The sequence below is a fragment of the Fulmarus glacialis genome, unplaced genomic scaffold (assembly GCF_000690835.1).
Source record: "Fulmarus glacialis isolate BGI_N327 unplaced genomic scaffold, ASM69083v1 scaffold26927, whole genome shotgun sequence".
In the NCBI taxonomy this organism is placed as follows: Eukaryota; Metazoa; Chordata; class Aves; order Procellariiformes; family Procellariidae; genus Fulmarus; species Fulmarus glacialis.
The window spans coordinates 25,935-41,166 of NW_009225559.1; the positions used below are offsets into that span (position 1 = coordinate 25,935).

At 45.3% G+C, this 15,232-nt stretch overlaps 1 protein-coding gene across 1 annotated transcript in view; it reads left to right on the forward strand.

The window, feature by feature from the left end:
• Positions 1-1,593: 1,593 nt before the first annotated feature.
• The window catches only part of LOC104080219 (discoidin domain-containing receptor 2-like), a gene marked incomplete at its 3' end in the record, with an annotated part of 21,489 nt that continues 7,850 nt past the window's right edge, over positions 1,594-15,232 (forward strand). Inside the window, exons 1-5 of the mRNA XM_009582529.1 lie at positions 1,594-1,744; positions 6,067-6,169; positions 8,399-8,627; positions 12,473-12,620; positions 12,830-12,935. Of these exons, the coding sequence (XP_009580824.1) occupies positions 1,681-1,744; positions 6,067-6,169; positions 8,399-8,627; positions 12,473-12,620; positions 12,830-12,935 (650 nt within the window). The remainder of the gene's footprint in view (positions 1,745-6,066; positions 6,170-8,398; positions 8,628-12,472; positions 12,621-12,829; positions 12,936-15,232) is intronic.

Below are 15,232 nucleotides of genomic sequence, written 5' to 3' on the forward strand. Positions count from 1 at the left end.
GCTGAAATATGGGCTGTCTTTTCTCTCCAGTGCTTTGCTTTTGCACACTCACCACCCAAGATGCCACAAAATCACAGAACCTTGTGGTCACCCTCCTCCCAGCCTTGGCCAGGGTGCTCACACGGCGCACAAAGAGGTGGCTGAAGCAGGAGGGGTCCTGGCAATTTTAAGGTCTTTTTTGTGTTTGCTTGCATTGTCGCATGGCTGGGCACAGCACCGCCGGGCAGCATCCACCGATCATTAGTTTCCCCTCCTGCATGAGCATTTGGCTCTTTTCCCAAGAAGGCCCTTAGTTGTTTTTCAGGCTCAGAGCCATCTTTTCTGACGGAATCCAGCAGGGACAATGGCCAGTAGCAAATCCTTAGGAAAGAGAATAAAAACAGGGCAAGCCTCAGTGATTCTAACCCTGATTTAGCTTCTGGGCGTCTAGCAATCTGCGGCTGGGGGATTTCGTGAGCCAAAGGTTTTACCTTTGGATTTAAGAAGCTGTGGTGTATCTTTCTGTTGTGAATATATCCAATTGTTTTGGTATCCATGGCAACTCATGGCTGTGACTTGTACAGTTTAGTTACGTTGGGTGGAAAAAATACAGCCTTTTGTTACAAGTCTCTGAGCTAATGGCATCCAATGCTCTGTCGTGTTTATGCCCTGGCATAGTGATGGCCCCTTTTTTATCCTCTCTCCCTTTACTAACAAATCCTAATGTTCAATTTTGCCTTTTTACTACCACTCTGAGTATTCTTGAGCAAACACCCTCTGGTCCTGGCAACTTTTCATTTATTGATTTGTTCTGTTTTCTTTTCACCTGACTTTTCAATATGAGACAGAGCCTCTAACCTGCCTTCTGTAAAGCTATCTTCCAGGATGGGAACCTCCCGAGGCTCTTTGCAGTGAATGTGGACACAAAGAATTCACATAACTTTGCTGATACGACCTTGTGTTCCTTTAGGTGTTATCATGGCTTTCCACTGAAATTGCCAGTGTTTAAGCCCTTTGCTATTTTCCTTGTTTCCAAACAGGAAATTAAGTGTGCTCGCATGTGTAAGTGCACATGCTCTTTTGGCAGCAATGTGGACATGTAGGGAGAGATTATTTTCGCCCTGTTTTAGACATTTATCTTAAGGTTGTGTGACAAGTTCCAGAGTGCCCACTTGGAGTAGGCAGCTGGTGCAGATAGAGGTGTGCATTGGGTGGATAAGCCCCACTTGGGAAGCCTGGCTGGACTATCCAGGTTGTAGATGCAGCTTCAGTTCTTGTTAATATAATAAGGAAAGTGAAGAATTAATGGGGGAGAGATTACTTTGCATTGGATTTGTTTAAGAGCAGTTAAGAGAGTATGTCCGCACAGTAGTCATGGCAGCTGAGCTCCTAAAAGCTGAATTACATTAATAGCTTTAGAGATGGCATAGGTAGTCAGGCAATCATTGGTTTTTCACTAAGCCTCTGATCAGGTCATGGGTCAGAGTAGGGCTGAGGTCAAGACACTCTTGAAGGCATGGAAGATTGCCCAACCCATCATGAGGCGGTGACAATATAGCTAGTCTGCAGCACAGAGAAGTCCTGTCTTTGGAGGACTCTCATCTTCTCTCTTTGCTTTGTCTTTCAGAAATGTAGATGGCAGCTGCTGTCTTTGAAGGACTCGCACCCATCTGACCCTGCGCAGCGCCTCCGATTGCTACCATGATCTTCTGCATGCTACTGTTGGCCTCACTGCCTGAGCCATCTGGCACCGAAGTCAACCCTGGTAGGGAGCTGCCAGTCTGGGAGAGGACTCTAATCTCCCACCTTTCATATGTTCATTCTCAGCCTTTCTTTGTCCTCTCATGGTGAATGCATATAAACATAACGAATGCACGTAAACGTAATCACTAACATAGTCCCTGAATGTCTTCCTCTGGACTGAGTTGGCCAGTCTTACTTGACAGCTGTACTGGAGTGAAACACCTCTCCTGACAGTCCCAGGAGGGCTCAGGCATGTGGATATACTCCTTTCTCTGTCCACCCAGAGGGTCCGTGCTCTCAGCAGGCCTGCTTCAAGCTCTCATTATCTCTTCATCAATTTGACCATGTGGCCTGCAGAACAAACCTGACTCTAGACTGGCTCAGAGATACTGTGCTCACTGTGGAAAGTAAATTACTAGTTAGCAAAGCATAAGCTACAGCTCTCCAGCCAGCAAGAGAGGTTCTGCAGAGAGAGGTGTGGAAGGGAAGGTAGAAAACCCTACCTGGCACAAAGCTAGGGTGGAGATAGGGATATGAGCCTATAAGTCCCTGTGGAGGGCATAACTTCTTATCCTACAGCATTTGGCAAGTTATAATCATGACAGAGATGAGTAACATAATGGTCTGCAATATATTGCAAAAGTCCCTGTAATGAGGTGGTTTGAGCTGGAGACGGTCTGTGAAATAAATGAGTCTAATCCTTTTTCAGCTTGGCCGAAGGTGTGGTGAGGCAGCAGTGCTACCCTGAGGGCCTTCATTTGCTCTGCTGGGTCTGGCTTTGTTTGTTGGAGCCCTTTGACTGTGTCTGGCTCTGACCCTGCTCTGGCCTGTAGATCTCTGCAGAGGTTTGAGGTTGTGCTGCAACCAGCCAGAAGTGAAGTGAGGCCTGTGGGGGAGCTCAGCAGGCGCTCCTGTGCTCCCCGTTACACACTGTGCCCTGCACTGTACACCCCCCACATGTCCAACTTTTAACTGGGATTGCCATCTGCTTCTGGTGCTTAAAACTAGTGGAAGAAGAGGGAAGATGGCAGCTAGAGGGTCAGTCACATGCAGATCCCTTTTGGTGGTGGTAAGTACAGAAGTTAGCACACCCTAAGGTGCAGGAATAGCTTCCCCCACCACAGAATCCTGGGAGGTGGGGCGGGCTCTGAGCACAGGGCTGTGGTCCCACCCTCCTGCAGTAATCCTTTCCGCCAAGAAACAAGCATGTAGTTTGCTCATGCTTCTCAGTTCTGCCTGTGACTTCCTCAAGCAGCTTTGTGTTCTCAGCTCCCACAGCTGCTCAGCTGCCTCGCTGTCCCGAGGGGCCATGCCCTGTTGTTCCCACCCAGACTTCAGCCCACCCATAGCCCAGCTCATGCTCCTCAGCTGTGATGCCCACAGGCTCCGTTGATTATCTTGACCTCCTGATCTGCTCCAGGAGTGGTCTGGAACACCCCTGCGTTGCCTTCTAAACCAAAGGGGCTGCTTTGTGGATGATTTCAGACCTGCGTAGGAAGGATCCTGTGCAGTCCTTTTGCCCAGCATCAGTTGTTTAACCTCATTAACAGAGGTGAGCTGTGATATTTTTCTAAGTCTCCATGTAGCCTTTCTGCATGGCAGCTGTGTGTCCTTGAGTGCATAGTAAAGGGTCAGAGATGTCTGAGTAGGAGTCCTGATGGCACCTAAACACAGAACCCAAGGATGGTTTTGCTCAAGAGGATGTATATTTTGATGAGAGCCACAGCCACCCGCAGAGTGCATCCCTTGATGCCAGGGCCACTCTGGCTTACATCTGCCAGCCTTGGGTTTGTGAACAAATGAGTTTTGTTCAGGATTGCAGTAAGTCCTGGTCCCCCGGAGACCTTGCCAACTAGCTAGCTCTCTGTCTGGCATTGCTGTAGGGTGTGCACTTGACCTTTAAATAAGGTGTGACCAGACAGGACTCCCACTGCAGAAACACAAAAACACTTTCTGCTTTCAGATGGCGACTCAATGCTTTTGGAAAATCTTCAGATATTTACCCATAGTTCAGCAACATAGTAGCTTTCCAGCAATAGATCAGATTGTACTACTCTCTGGTGGGACAGGTAGGAGTGAAGACAGGCAAGGCTAACTTGGTTTACTAAACTTACTGTTCAGTATCAGAGCAGGGTTAGAGCCCTGGGTTGGCTTTCAGCAGCCACAATCATCATGCCTGATCCCAGCTAGACACCAGCTGCCTCCCAGTGAATTCTTCTGTAAGCAGGCTTCTTAAGAAACCTCAGACATAGGAATGAATGTTCTGGATGAGACCAGAGGCCCATCCAGGTTGGTGTTCTGACTCCAGCAGGGTCCCATCCCTGCTGGTTCTGGAAGAGTGCACAGATGGGCAAGCACACAGCAGTGCTTTACCCCAGGTGTGCCCTCGGCTTGCTGCACTCTGCTGCTTAGGAGCTTTCTGAGCTAGCATTCATGTATTTGCCTGTGGTAGCTCTGAGTTTGTCTAGCTGATTTTTGAACCTGTGTGCACCTTTGGCATTTGGAGTGTTCATAGATTAAGGATGCATATGTTGTTTTTGAACTCTGGTACCTGATCTGTTGGTGCCTCCTGGTTCTGCTATTTTGAGAGACAGTGAGTAATTGTTCAGGATATAAATGATCTTTCTCATACTTCATTTCACTAATCTGTTTTGTAATGATGAGGCTGCTGATCTTTCCTTTTGCACCATCTATGTTACCTTCTCTGCCTTTTGATAGGAGAAGGAAGGAGTGAGAGCTCTATTCCATATCTGACTGGCATCTGACCAGGAATACATACAGTGCTGTAATGGTGTTTTCTAGTTTGTTTGTATGTATTCCCATAACTTGCTTTTTTCTATATTAAATAATCTCGTATCATCAGCCAACGTTGTCACCTCACCACCCATCTCCTTTACAAGATTATTTAGGAACATATAGAACATCACACATTCATTGATACTGTACCTGACAACAGCTGCAGCCAAACCCTATTGAACAGCCTCTGTTTGCAAACATTTCTACATTGAATCTGTCAGGTAGTTATTTGGCCTTGTTTATTCTGTGTGGTGGTAACAACAAGGTGGGTTTCATGCCTCTGTCTTTTCTTGTAGCTTCTGAACCTGGTGAACAGCTTTATCCAGTTTTGGTACAAGGGTAGCAGTCCTGAGATACAGAAATGAGGAAGACGGGCAGGCAGAACTGCTGATACGGCAGCAGGCAGCCAGCAGTGAGGATGCCAACCGACATGCGTGCCACTCTGGAGTGACTGGAGCATGTGCTGGCACTTGCCTGTGTCACTGCAGACAGGGGAGGAGCTGGGGCTGTTGTGATGGGGCTGCTGTGAGCTCAGAGGACAAAGACCAAATAGCTATAGGAAAGTCCATTTCCTTTTTTTCTGGGACTTGCCATTGACTATGTTTTTGTCTTTTAATTGTTTCATGATTTAATCCCATGTAACTTTCTTTTTAATCTGCTGTTGATGTCAGTCTGACAAAAATATCTTGCTTGCCTGTTTTGAATACTGAGCCGTAAGGAATACATTAAGACTTTGAGTTTTCTGAAACATCTCTAATATTCCAAGACGTGTTTAAAAACTTGTGTCAGGGGAGAAGGCTTGGCCAGCTTGGATTTGTAAGCTACATCTGCACTGTCTTTGGTGTATTGAGCTGTATTGAGCTTGTAGAGCTTCATGGCTTGAGCCAGTTGTGTCTGTACTCCCTGGAGGCACCAAGTTTGAGAGCCTTCTCATGCCTGCAGAGAAGTGCTTGCTCCACTTGAGGGTAGAGGCAGGGAACAGACGAGGATGGGGCAGGGTGGATGGTCAGGGGCTTTGGCTCAAATGTAAGCTCTAACCTGCAGTGACACAACAGAGCAGATGTTTCCATAAGCTAGTCTAGTAATCTGTAATAGAAGCTGTTTAACTTATCACTTGTTTCTGGACTGGTGAAAATAATAATTGTTCTTATTTGAATGCAAGTCAAACATCCAGTTCGTTTCAGAAGAAGAAAATTCTTTAAGAAATTCTTCCTTTTTGTGTTGCATCATTTTTGATAAATAATTTTTCATTGTAAAATAGGTCTGTGCAACCATTAACACTAGTATGGTTTTGACTTTCATGTTCTCAAGATGTTTCTTTGTAAAGTTTTTTGCCTTGCCAGGACTCTGCTGAATGATACTAACTCTGAGTGTATATCATTACTTATTTCAGTTTATGGTAATTATTTCATCCTCTTTATTTACATTCTCTATTTTATCATTACCATGTTTATTCCCTAGGCATTGATAGCTTTTTAATTGAACTTGTCTGGTGATTTAGAAAGAATTGGTACTGATTTTTTTACATGCTTTTGTTCCCATTTTCAGCTATATGCCGTTACCCTTTGGGTATGCATGAAGGGACAATACGGGATGAAGACATCACTGCTTCCAGCCAGTGGTATGATTCCACAGGACCCCAGTATGCACGGTAGGTTAATCTCTGGCAAAAAAATGTAATCCTTTTTTTCTTCTAGATGTCTAGTATGTGATTGAGGAAGAAGTTCCGTCACCCTTAAAGCAACCTTAAGTTGGCTTAGCTTGTTCATTGCTTCCATATTGAATCTAATTAGTGCCCAGTGAAAGACCAAGAGGTAGTGGTTGTGGTCTCAAGCTGTGATACAGGAAATTCTGAATCAATATTAAGAAAAAAAATCCTTCCCCATGAGAATGAAGTGGTGGAGCTCTCAGGCAGATACCCAGAGATGTGGTGATGTCTGTGTTTGGAGATTTTCAGGACATGGCTGTACAGGTCCTTGAGCAACACACTGTAGCTTTGGAGTTAGCCCTGCTGTGAGCAGGAGATTGGACTAGAGACTTTGAGAGGTTGCTTCTCACCCTGGTCTTCCTGTAGTTCTGTGAATAAATCTCTAATGGATTTGACTTACAGGTCAGCTAGGGACAGTGCCCCTGGGATTTTTGTAGAGCGCTTTAAACTAAATCATAGGAAATCATTTATGAGGATGAACTTTTCAACAGCATCATATTGAGGAAATGGGCTGTGTCCACTTTGACTCAAAAACCTGGAAACTGCAGAGTTAAGGAATTGTTAAAAAGCAGCTAAAGGATTTTCTTTCAATGTCAAGCAGTACTACAGTCTTTCTCATAAGCTTGGCTTTTCATTTTTTTGTCATTTCATTTCTCTTAAAGCTACTAACTGATGATGTACAAAATACTTACAAATGTAAGTTTCCTTAGAATTGTTTATAATGATGATATCAAACATTCCTACAGTTTCGGTGCAAGTCAGATATGAATTTCAGGTTAACTATGATACTTATATTTTATGATGAATTTGGGCAGTCCAAAATCATAAAAATCTCCTAGTGCTTGATTATTTTTTTTCTTAGTCTGTGGTAAAGCAAAGATGCTAAGTGTCGTGTGTTTTTAATGGAGTTTGAACAAGCCTGTGGGTCTGAAAGCTGGGAGACTTATTTTGTTCTCCGAGGTATGGCTTATCTCCAGTTCTGCAAGTAATTCAGGCATCCCTTGCCATCTGTTACCATCATCTCTTTGCCAGGGCAGCTGGATGTCCACCGGGTGAAGACATGAAGGCACCCTTTAGCTGACTTCATTTTGTTAGAGGTCACAGTTGTCCTATGCAGATGTCTGACCCCGTCATTTCACAGTCACCCTTCCTGCCTTTCTTATAACATTTTACTTGCCAGTAAGAAAGTCTTGCACAAACAGCTGACCAACCTGAGACAAAAATCTTCTCTAGCCTGTGCCTTGACCTTCAGTGTCTCCTTCTGAGTACTGCCTTCCTTGATGCACGGGGGTTGGTATTCACCGATCCCATCAGTTAGAGACAGGATACTTGTCCGAAAGACAACGGCATTTCAAGGGCTTGCTGTTTGCTCAGAAATCCCTGTTGCTAAAAAGCCCACATGGTCTTTTTGTGTCTGGATAAATTTTTCACATTTAAAACTCCCACCACTTTGTGGCTTGCACAGCTAAGCCTACGGAAGTCTAGGTAAGGCAGTGTTTCCTTTAGTGGCTCCACCTGCTGATTGCTACAGCACTCTGCTTGGCATGCAATCTCTGAGGGTAAAAGCCTTAATCTTTGCAGCTGGTACCACAATGTTCAACTTTGAAGCAGAGACCTTCACATCATATGCCTAGCAGTGTCTGCACAAGCAACTCTGCTGAATGAAGGAAAGGTGAAAGATGTGTTGAGATGACCCAGAATAAATTGTAGATGGGCAGAGCTTTTATTTCTAAAATGTATTTTTAAGATAGCTCCTCTTTGTGCTTGTTAGAGCTGTAGGTGGTGGTCAAGGAGAGGTCCAAGCCAGGGGTTTAGAAGTGAGTATGCACTTTACCAGCAAGGTGCTAAAAAGCATGCAGTATGCAATTACCTACTGAGTAGTATAGTTGTTTCCGATAAACATGGAAGTATGTGTCTGGGAAAGAAATTACTTCTAACAGTTAATGAACAATATCTGAAACTGAGGGAGTTGTTCTGAACAGGGCAAAACTGGCTGCAGGACTCAGATAAGTCTCAGTTGACCATCACCCCAAAGGGGAGAGGTATTTGGTAGCCAGCTGTCAGACCTCACTTGCTGATTTGGTTTCTTTATCCCAGTTCTCAAAGTTTCAAGGTTTCAGTTACTGGGAAGGCTTGGAAGTGACATTTTAATGTGTGTGGTTTTCTCCTTAGGTTACAAAGGGAAGAGGGGGATGGAGCCTGGTGCCCAGCTGGCTTGTTGCAACCGGAAGATGTACAGTTCCTTCAAATTGACCTGCACAAGCTCTTTTTCATCACCTTGATTGGGACTCAGGGACGGCATGCCCGTGCCACAGGCAAAGAATTTGCCCGTGCTTACCGAATTGACTATAGCCGCAATGGAGAGCGCTGGATCTCCTGGAAAGATCGTCAGGGCAGGAAGGTGAGTGTAGTAGGAACTGAATTGTGGAGCACGCAGAAGTCAAGTCATAGAGAACTAGACTGTAGAAGGCACGTCCTCTATGTACTGCCTAGCGCATTGTACTTTATTCTGACTCTTCTCTGTCAGGCATTCAGCGTCCTCTGCCTTAGTCCTGTGTTTGCTGTGATGTTGGACTGTTGTTCCCCCGACCTGATCCCCCAAATCCCAGCCATTGCTGTGACTGAAAACTGTGGCTCTTCACTACCTTTCTGTCTGTGTTCAAAACATCACGTGAATGTCCCTCTACCAGCCAGACACTTGCTTCTAAATTGGAAGCTGCAAAGCACATGCCTGCTTTGTGATTAAAAAAAAAAGGGAGGGGGTGGCAGAGAATGGAGATGAGTTTCTGGATGTCTGAGAGCAGTGTTTAATGTAGGGAGCAATGAGGAGGAAGGAGTTAAGAGGGTAGGAAATGTGCTGAGCGCACACACTCAAAGAGGCTTCCCCACTTACCACAGTTGTCTCCTGCTATCTCCAAACTTGAGCACGCAGCTCAGCACTGGATGTGTTCATAAGCCTTTATTAAACTTCCCCTGGGAAGGAATGCCCTTCTCTCATCTGCAGCTTGTCTGACCTGATCACCCTGCCTCAGGCTGGCTTGTGGAGTCTGAAGACCTAAGCCAGACTAGAAAAGGTACTGGGTGTGGTGATGTTTTCTAGCACTGGGGATGCTTTGGAAGTCACAGTGGGGTCTGTATTGCAGTGTTAGGTAATAACTTCTAGCTTGTTAATGAATTATTTGCTCACTCAGATCTTTGATCTGCTATTTGGCTGTTACCATTATCTTGCCCATCCCTCACGTTTTGGTGTGTGCTACAAATGCTGTATTTGCAGGATGGGAGTGGAAGTTTAAACTCCATGGGGCTAACTGTTCTTCATCAGAATTTTCTTAAGTGAAGTCTATCTGCATCTCGAGTTGTATCAGAATTCAACTAGTTACATGTCCACAAGCAGCTAAATGCTTTTTGTCTCCCACCCCAGACCTGTGCAGAGCAGTGTTCTCAGGCACTCAGGCCTGTGTTAGTGTCAGGTGTTACGATTTAGTATGGGTCAGTTTTTGCAAGATCTCCCTCTTAGGCCATAATAAGGCAATGAGCATGTATTCAGCTGTGTATGATGCTATAATTTGAGCCATCCTGTATTCTAGTCTGTATATGTGGAAGTCCACATATATTCTGTCAGTGTGTGTACCTGTTCCCCATCATGTGAGACCAAAAAGTTTTCCCTCCTGGTATCCTTAGAGGAGATGCTTCTGAGCCTCTGCTCCTGCTGTTCTGGACATGACATACACAATGGGGTGCAATTCCTGCCCTTTCAGCTCCTGTGTAAAATATATTTTTCAAAATGTGTCACCAGTATCCATTAGTGAATCCATATTTCAAAAGCAGTGCTGTCTGGTCAAATAATTTGGTACAAATGTCCTGTAAAATCATTCAAGCCTTGGGATGAGGTGCAGATGGAGATGCAAGATCGAAATCTACTTACTTGTATGTGTTAGGAAGGCCTCTTCCAGTCCTGCAGGTGATAGACTCCTGATCACTGAGATTTCAAAGTGTGGCTATGTGAGCCCATCTTGGCATGTCTTTGTCCAAGGAGATCACATGAATGGTTTTAGTTAAAAAAAAAAACAACCAAAAACACCACAACAAAAAAAACCCCAAAAAACCACACCCCCCACCAACCCAAAAACAAACAAACAAAAAACCACAAACAAACCCAAAGCAACCCCTTCACTATGCTGTTAAGTTTCAGATCTCACAGGATGTTGCGTCATCAGATATGTAGCACATGCTGCTCCTCACCAGGAAAGTCACCTCCAGCTCTAGTTTGCTCAGTAAAGGCAAGGGGTCAGGTTGCTGTCCCCTTGCATTTGGCACGAGTTAAGGATGATGCTCTCCATTGGCACTAATGTTGCATGGTGCAGCACTGTTAAGTCCTGGTCTCTCATCAACTTCTGGGATCAGCCATCTACAGTTGTTTGCCAGCAGCACCAGTTCATTCCTGATGTTGTTGGGATCATTGATTGGCATCAGTAGTGGCCAGGACTGGAAACTGGTGCTGAGTTTGTTCCACACACAGCTGATCACTTTGGGTTTTTTGGCCCTGAGAAACCGAGTGTGCTCAATAGCAGCAACCCCACCTTGTGGAGGTGCTATGCAAAGTGCATCTTCTCTTATGCTTCTCAGAAGATGTCCATACAGGCCAGGCAAAAATGTCAGCTCTTCCAATACAGAGCTAGTGCAAAGATACCTTTTTCTGAGGGGGATGGCTGAAGGTTTTTTCCTCTTACTCTGTCCAGCAATCTGTCCGTGTAGGACTTGGTTTGACATATCTGCCACCCCCAAGATTCCCCAGCAAATGGTCAACTCTAGAGGATCTGTTCAACTCCTGTATGCAGATGGGGTATTCTGCCATATGTTGTCTCCTCTTGGGTTTTATCTCCTGTCAGCAAGATCTTGTGGAGCCAGCTTAGATGGCTTCCAGGTCTCCAATCTTAGGCCATCTGACAGCTGAAAGGGTTAATTGCTGTCAGTTTGTTCCTGAAGCCAAGGATTATTTATGTGTTTCTACTTCATTGGAAGAAGTCATGGGTGTTTCTCCTAGGAAGCAGGATCTTAAGAGACTACAAGTTAAAAGCCTGTTGAGAAGCTGAAGAGGATGAGGAAGCGAGCTTACTTTTTGGCTTTCCTTCTGTCTTCCTTGGTCAACTCCTGGGACTGTGCACCTTTGTAGGGCTGTCCCACCAGTTGCAGGAAACTGTTTGACAGCTATCCTGGTGCAGTCCAGAAGACCACCAGATGTGACTGGCTCTTCTTCAGGGAGATGCAGTCTTCTGAGTGGCTTCCTTTTGTGGTACAATAAGGTCTTTTACTTCTCAATGGACTCTCCAGCCACATTCACTCTCTGGAGATCTTCCCTGCTGCCATGAAGAGGAAGCCACCTTTCTGCTCCCTCATTGGCATCTCTCGTCTTTTAAATTGCCTGTACATCAACAATTGCAATCCATGTGGTCTTTTGAGTAACCTCAGTCTCCAATTCATCCTTCTCACCAATAACATCCTTGAACAGGAGCCCTCACACTTATAATTCAGACTTTTGATATCAAAAGTGTTCTTATTCTGTTTCCATAGGTCCATATCCTTTCAAAAAAATCTCTTAGGCAATTTTGTCCACTGCTGGAGGATTGACAGCTTCAGCTGTTTCCACACACTGACTGTCAAAATAAATAGTGGACTGTTCCCGGAACTCTATTGAAACTGAGGGGAAGGGGAGGGTGAAAGTCCTTGCCGTATCAGACTGCACTTCAGCAAACACTTCAGTTCAAGACATCTGCCGTGCAGTTTCTTGCACCTTCATTCCCCAAACACTGCAGCACCTTTGGAATCCTGTTGGCTCATAGAAAAAGGATATCAGGACCCTTCACCAGGTAACTAGCGATGAGGGCAAGTGCTCAGTTACCTGCTGTTAGAGTGTACATGGAGACTCACTTGAAGAGAGGTTACGTACTAGTAACTGGAGCTCTCTGCAACATGTAGTCCACGTGTACGTTTGTCTCCCACTTGCCTTTCTCCTCTCCCTCAGAGTACTGCCTGCTATGGGTCTGCAGTGGACAGGAGGTGAAATGGCAGCACCCTTCACCCTGTAAGCCATGTACCAGGTAGGAGGAGGGGAGCAGCAGCAGCTAATCCTCTGCAGATACTGCATGGGAAAGCTCCCCAGTCTCAAATGATAGGGTACAAGTACACCACTGTTCATATTAACTGCACAATAGGGAGAAGTTACTGATAAGGAGCTCTTGTCTCCAGGTGATCCAAGGCAACATCGATACTTATGATGTGGTCTTGAAAGATCTTCGGCCTCCCATCATTGCACGTTTTGTCCGGGTGATTCCTGTGACGGAGATGCCAATGACTGTCTGTATGAGGGTGGAGCTCTACGGCTGTGTCTGGTATGGTAAGTAGCAATTTCCATGCCTGTCACTGGAAAACAGTCCTTACGCAACGCTGACTGGGACTCACCTGCGTCCCCATGTATGCAGAGGGAATCCTAGGCCCGCGGAACTGCTTCTGTTGGTCCTCATCATAAATAAAAGGATCATATGGACAGAGATGATGGAAGGCTGCTGCTGCTGTATTTCTGAGGTATATGGCCTTCTTTTTTAGATGGTTTGGCATCCTATAGCATCCCTGAAGGAGGGACAATAGCGGCTCCTGGCTTCCCCATCGTTTATCTGAATGACTCGACCTATGATGGCTACCAGGAGCGCAGGTGGGAGAAGTCGTCCTGTTCTTTCTCGGTCACTGTGCAAATTATCTCGTCTTTCCTCCTTACCCTGTCACTAGTATCTTGTATCCCAAACACTTCTTTGAGACCTCCAGAGCTGCAAGCCAGCCTACTAGTTCTCCAAAGCCTTGTGGCTTCATTGTTCCAGGCCCTTTGATGATATGTTTTTAGTTGCTCTTTTAAAGGAGGGCATGGGCTCAGGATGCATCAGATTCGTTTCTTCCAGCTGGCAAAGGCTGGCAGGAAAGAAATAATTTTTTTTGTTATTGGAAGTTGTTGTTGCTTCTCTTTAAAGAGGGGTGTGTGTCCTTATACAGCTAAGTGCTGTCTTTGTTCATAGCTTCCATCTTTACATGATGTGATGACACAGTCCTGATGTGTCTGATTGCTTTAAAGCCCTCATTGCTCATGGTCTCTAATTGTGACCATATTCATTGCACTGATTTCTTTGTTGGTTCAGGTATAGCCTTAAGCTGTTGTTGATACTGCAGATCATAAGGTGCTGCTACTCTTCTGTTGCCCCAGATTGGAGTGGGAGAGTTGGCTGGACCTTCTACCTGCGCAGTCCCAGTGTCCCTGGAGCAGATGAAGGTCCTTCCCCTCTTCATTGCCTTTGTTGCTTCAGGAGTTTGATATCTGAAATGCATTCTCTAGCAGACTGCGTCTTAAACTGTTGCAGGAGGTCTCCAGGGTAAACTGGGCATCTGAGAAAGTGCACGATCCCTGAACTCTAGGCCTGCACTTGATACCTGTGAGCTTCTGGACAGATTTGAGATACTGTTTTTGAAAACAAAGCTCTCTGATGGACTTGAAACAACTTGGAAAACTGTATCACTCCCTGTGAGAAGCTCCAGATCAGCAGAGGCACCACTGCCAATGTGGTATGAGAGGAAGGTGGCTGATGACTCACTGTAAAGATTTCTTGGGTATGATGCTTTTCCAATTTGGAGTCAAAAAGCCTAAAGTAACTGGATTTTGACAGCTCATTTTAAGGTCTGTTAATTTTGCACATCACTGACATTAGTTAGGTGGAGTGGCATGTTATTGACATTTTGAGGTGTGTCTGCTTTGCCTACTAATTGACTCTCGTGGAAGGAGAGTTCATTAAGAGTCTGTATCTGAAGTGTTAAATAACTGGCTGAACTTTCAGACATTTAGTGTGACCACTTTCTTTGCTATAAATACAGATTTGAGTGTGTTTCAATGACTTGAAACCTCAGACAAACTTGGGTGTGGGTATCCTCTTGAGGCAGCATATCCTTGCCTGTGCAGGAGTGTAGCTAATAAGTGATCTGACAGTGTCTTTTCAGTGACCTGGTGTCATCCATTGACTTAAAGTGCTTTTATTTTATGTCCTGTTTCAGCTGTCATTAACTTCCTGAAAATTTTTACTGTTGCCTATAATTTTTTTATGCCTAGAGATGATTTTTATAAATGTATTTGTGTTTTATCATGCTGGAGGTTAAAATAAGGGGTTGGAAAGTACATCCTTCATGCTTGTAGGATGTTGCAAGATACTGGGTAACAATGTCTTTATATGTCAATATCTGATGCTTTCAAGCTGCATTGATATAGTAGGGATTAGATATTTAAAAAAAAAAAAAGGGGGGAAAAAAGTTATGTCCAGAAAGATGTAGGTGTTGCACTTAGCTGTCCAGCACTAACTTAGGAAGCTGGGTTTGCTGGGGAGTGTCAGGGAGCTACAGATGCAGGCACAAGACCCAACGTGCTAAGCAAGGAGTCTTTCAAACTACTTAACCTCTGGGTCATGTGCCTGACTGGCCTGGAAGCAGGAGTCTGCCTCTTCCAGCTGTTAATCCTGTTTTGGAGTTCAAAGGCATCCATACCTGTGCAAATCCTAGTGACAGGAATGCTCACCCAGAATGGACTTGAGGCCCTTCAGTGTCGGTAGCAGCCCAGCCCGGGTTACAAAGACTGCCTAGAGGTAGTTGAGTGAAACAAGTCCAGGGAGCAAGTTCAGGCACTAATACAGCTGAACTGTTTGCACTTTCCTTAGGACAAGGGACGTGGCAGGGATGGCTCCCAGAAGGCAGGTGGGTCAGGAGTGTACCACATCTGGCATCTTCTACTCTGGGACAGTGCTGGAAAACTGTATAGTGGGCTCTGCACTTGAATAGGAGGTGGAATGAGGCAGGGTCCTGGGCGAAGAGTCTGATCAGCCTTGGAAGCAGCCGATAACGCTCTCTTGCACAAGGACAAATGCAAGAAATAATTCCAGTTAAAACTGGCTGTGGCTGGGGGGGGTGCCCCTGGTCTCACTG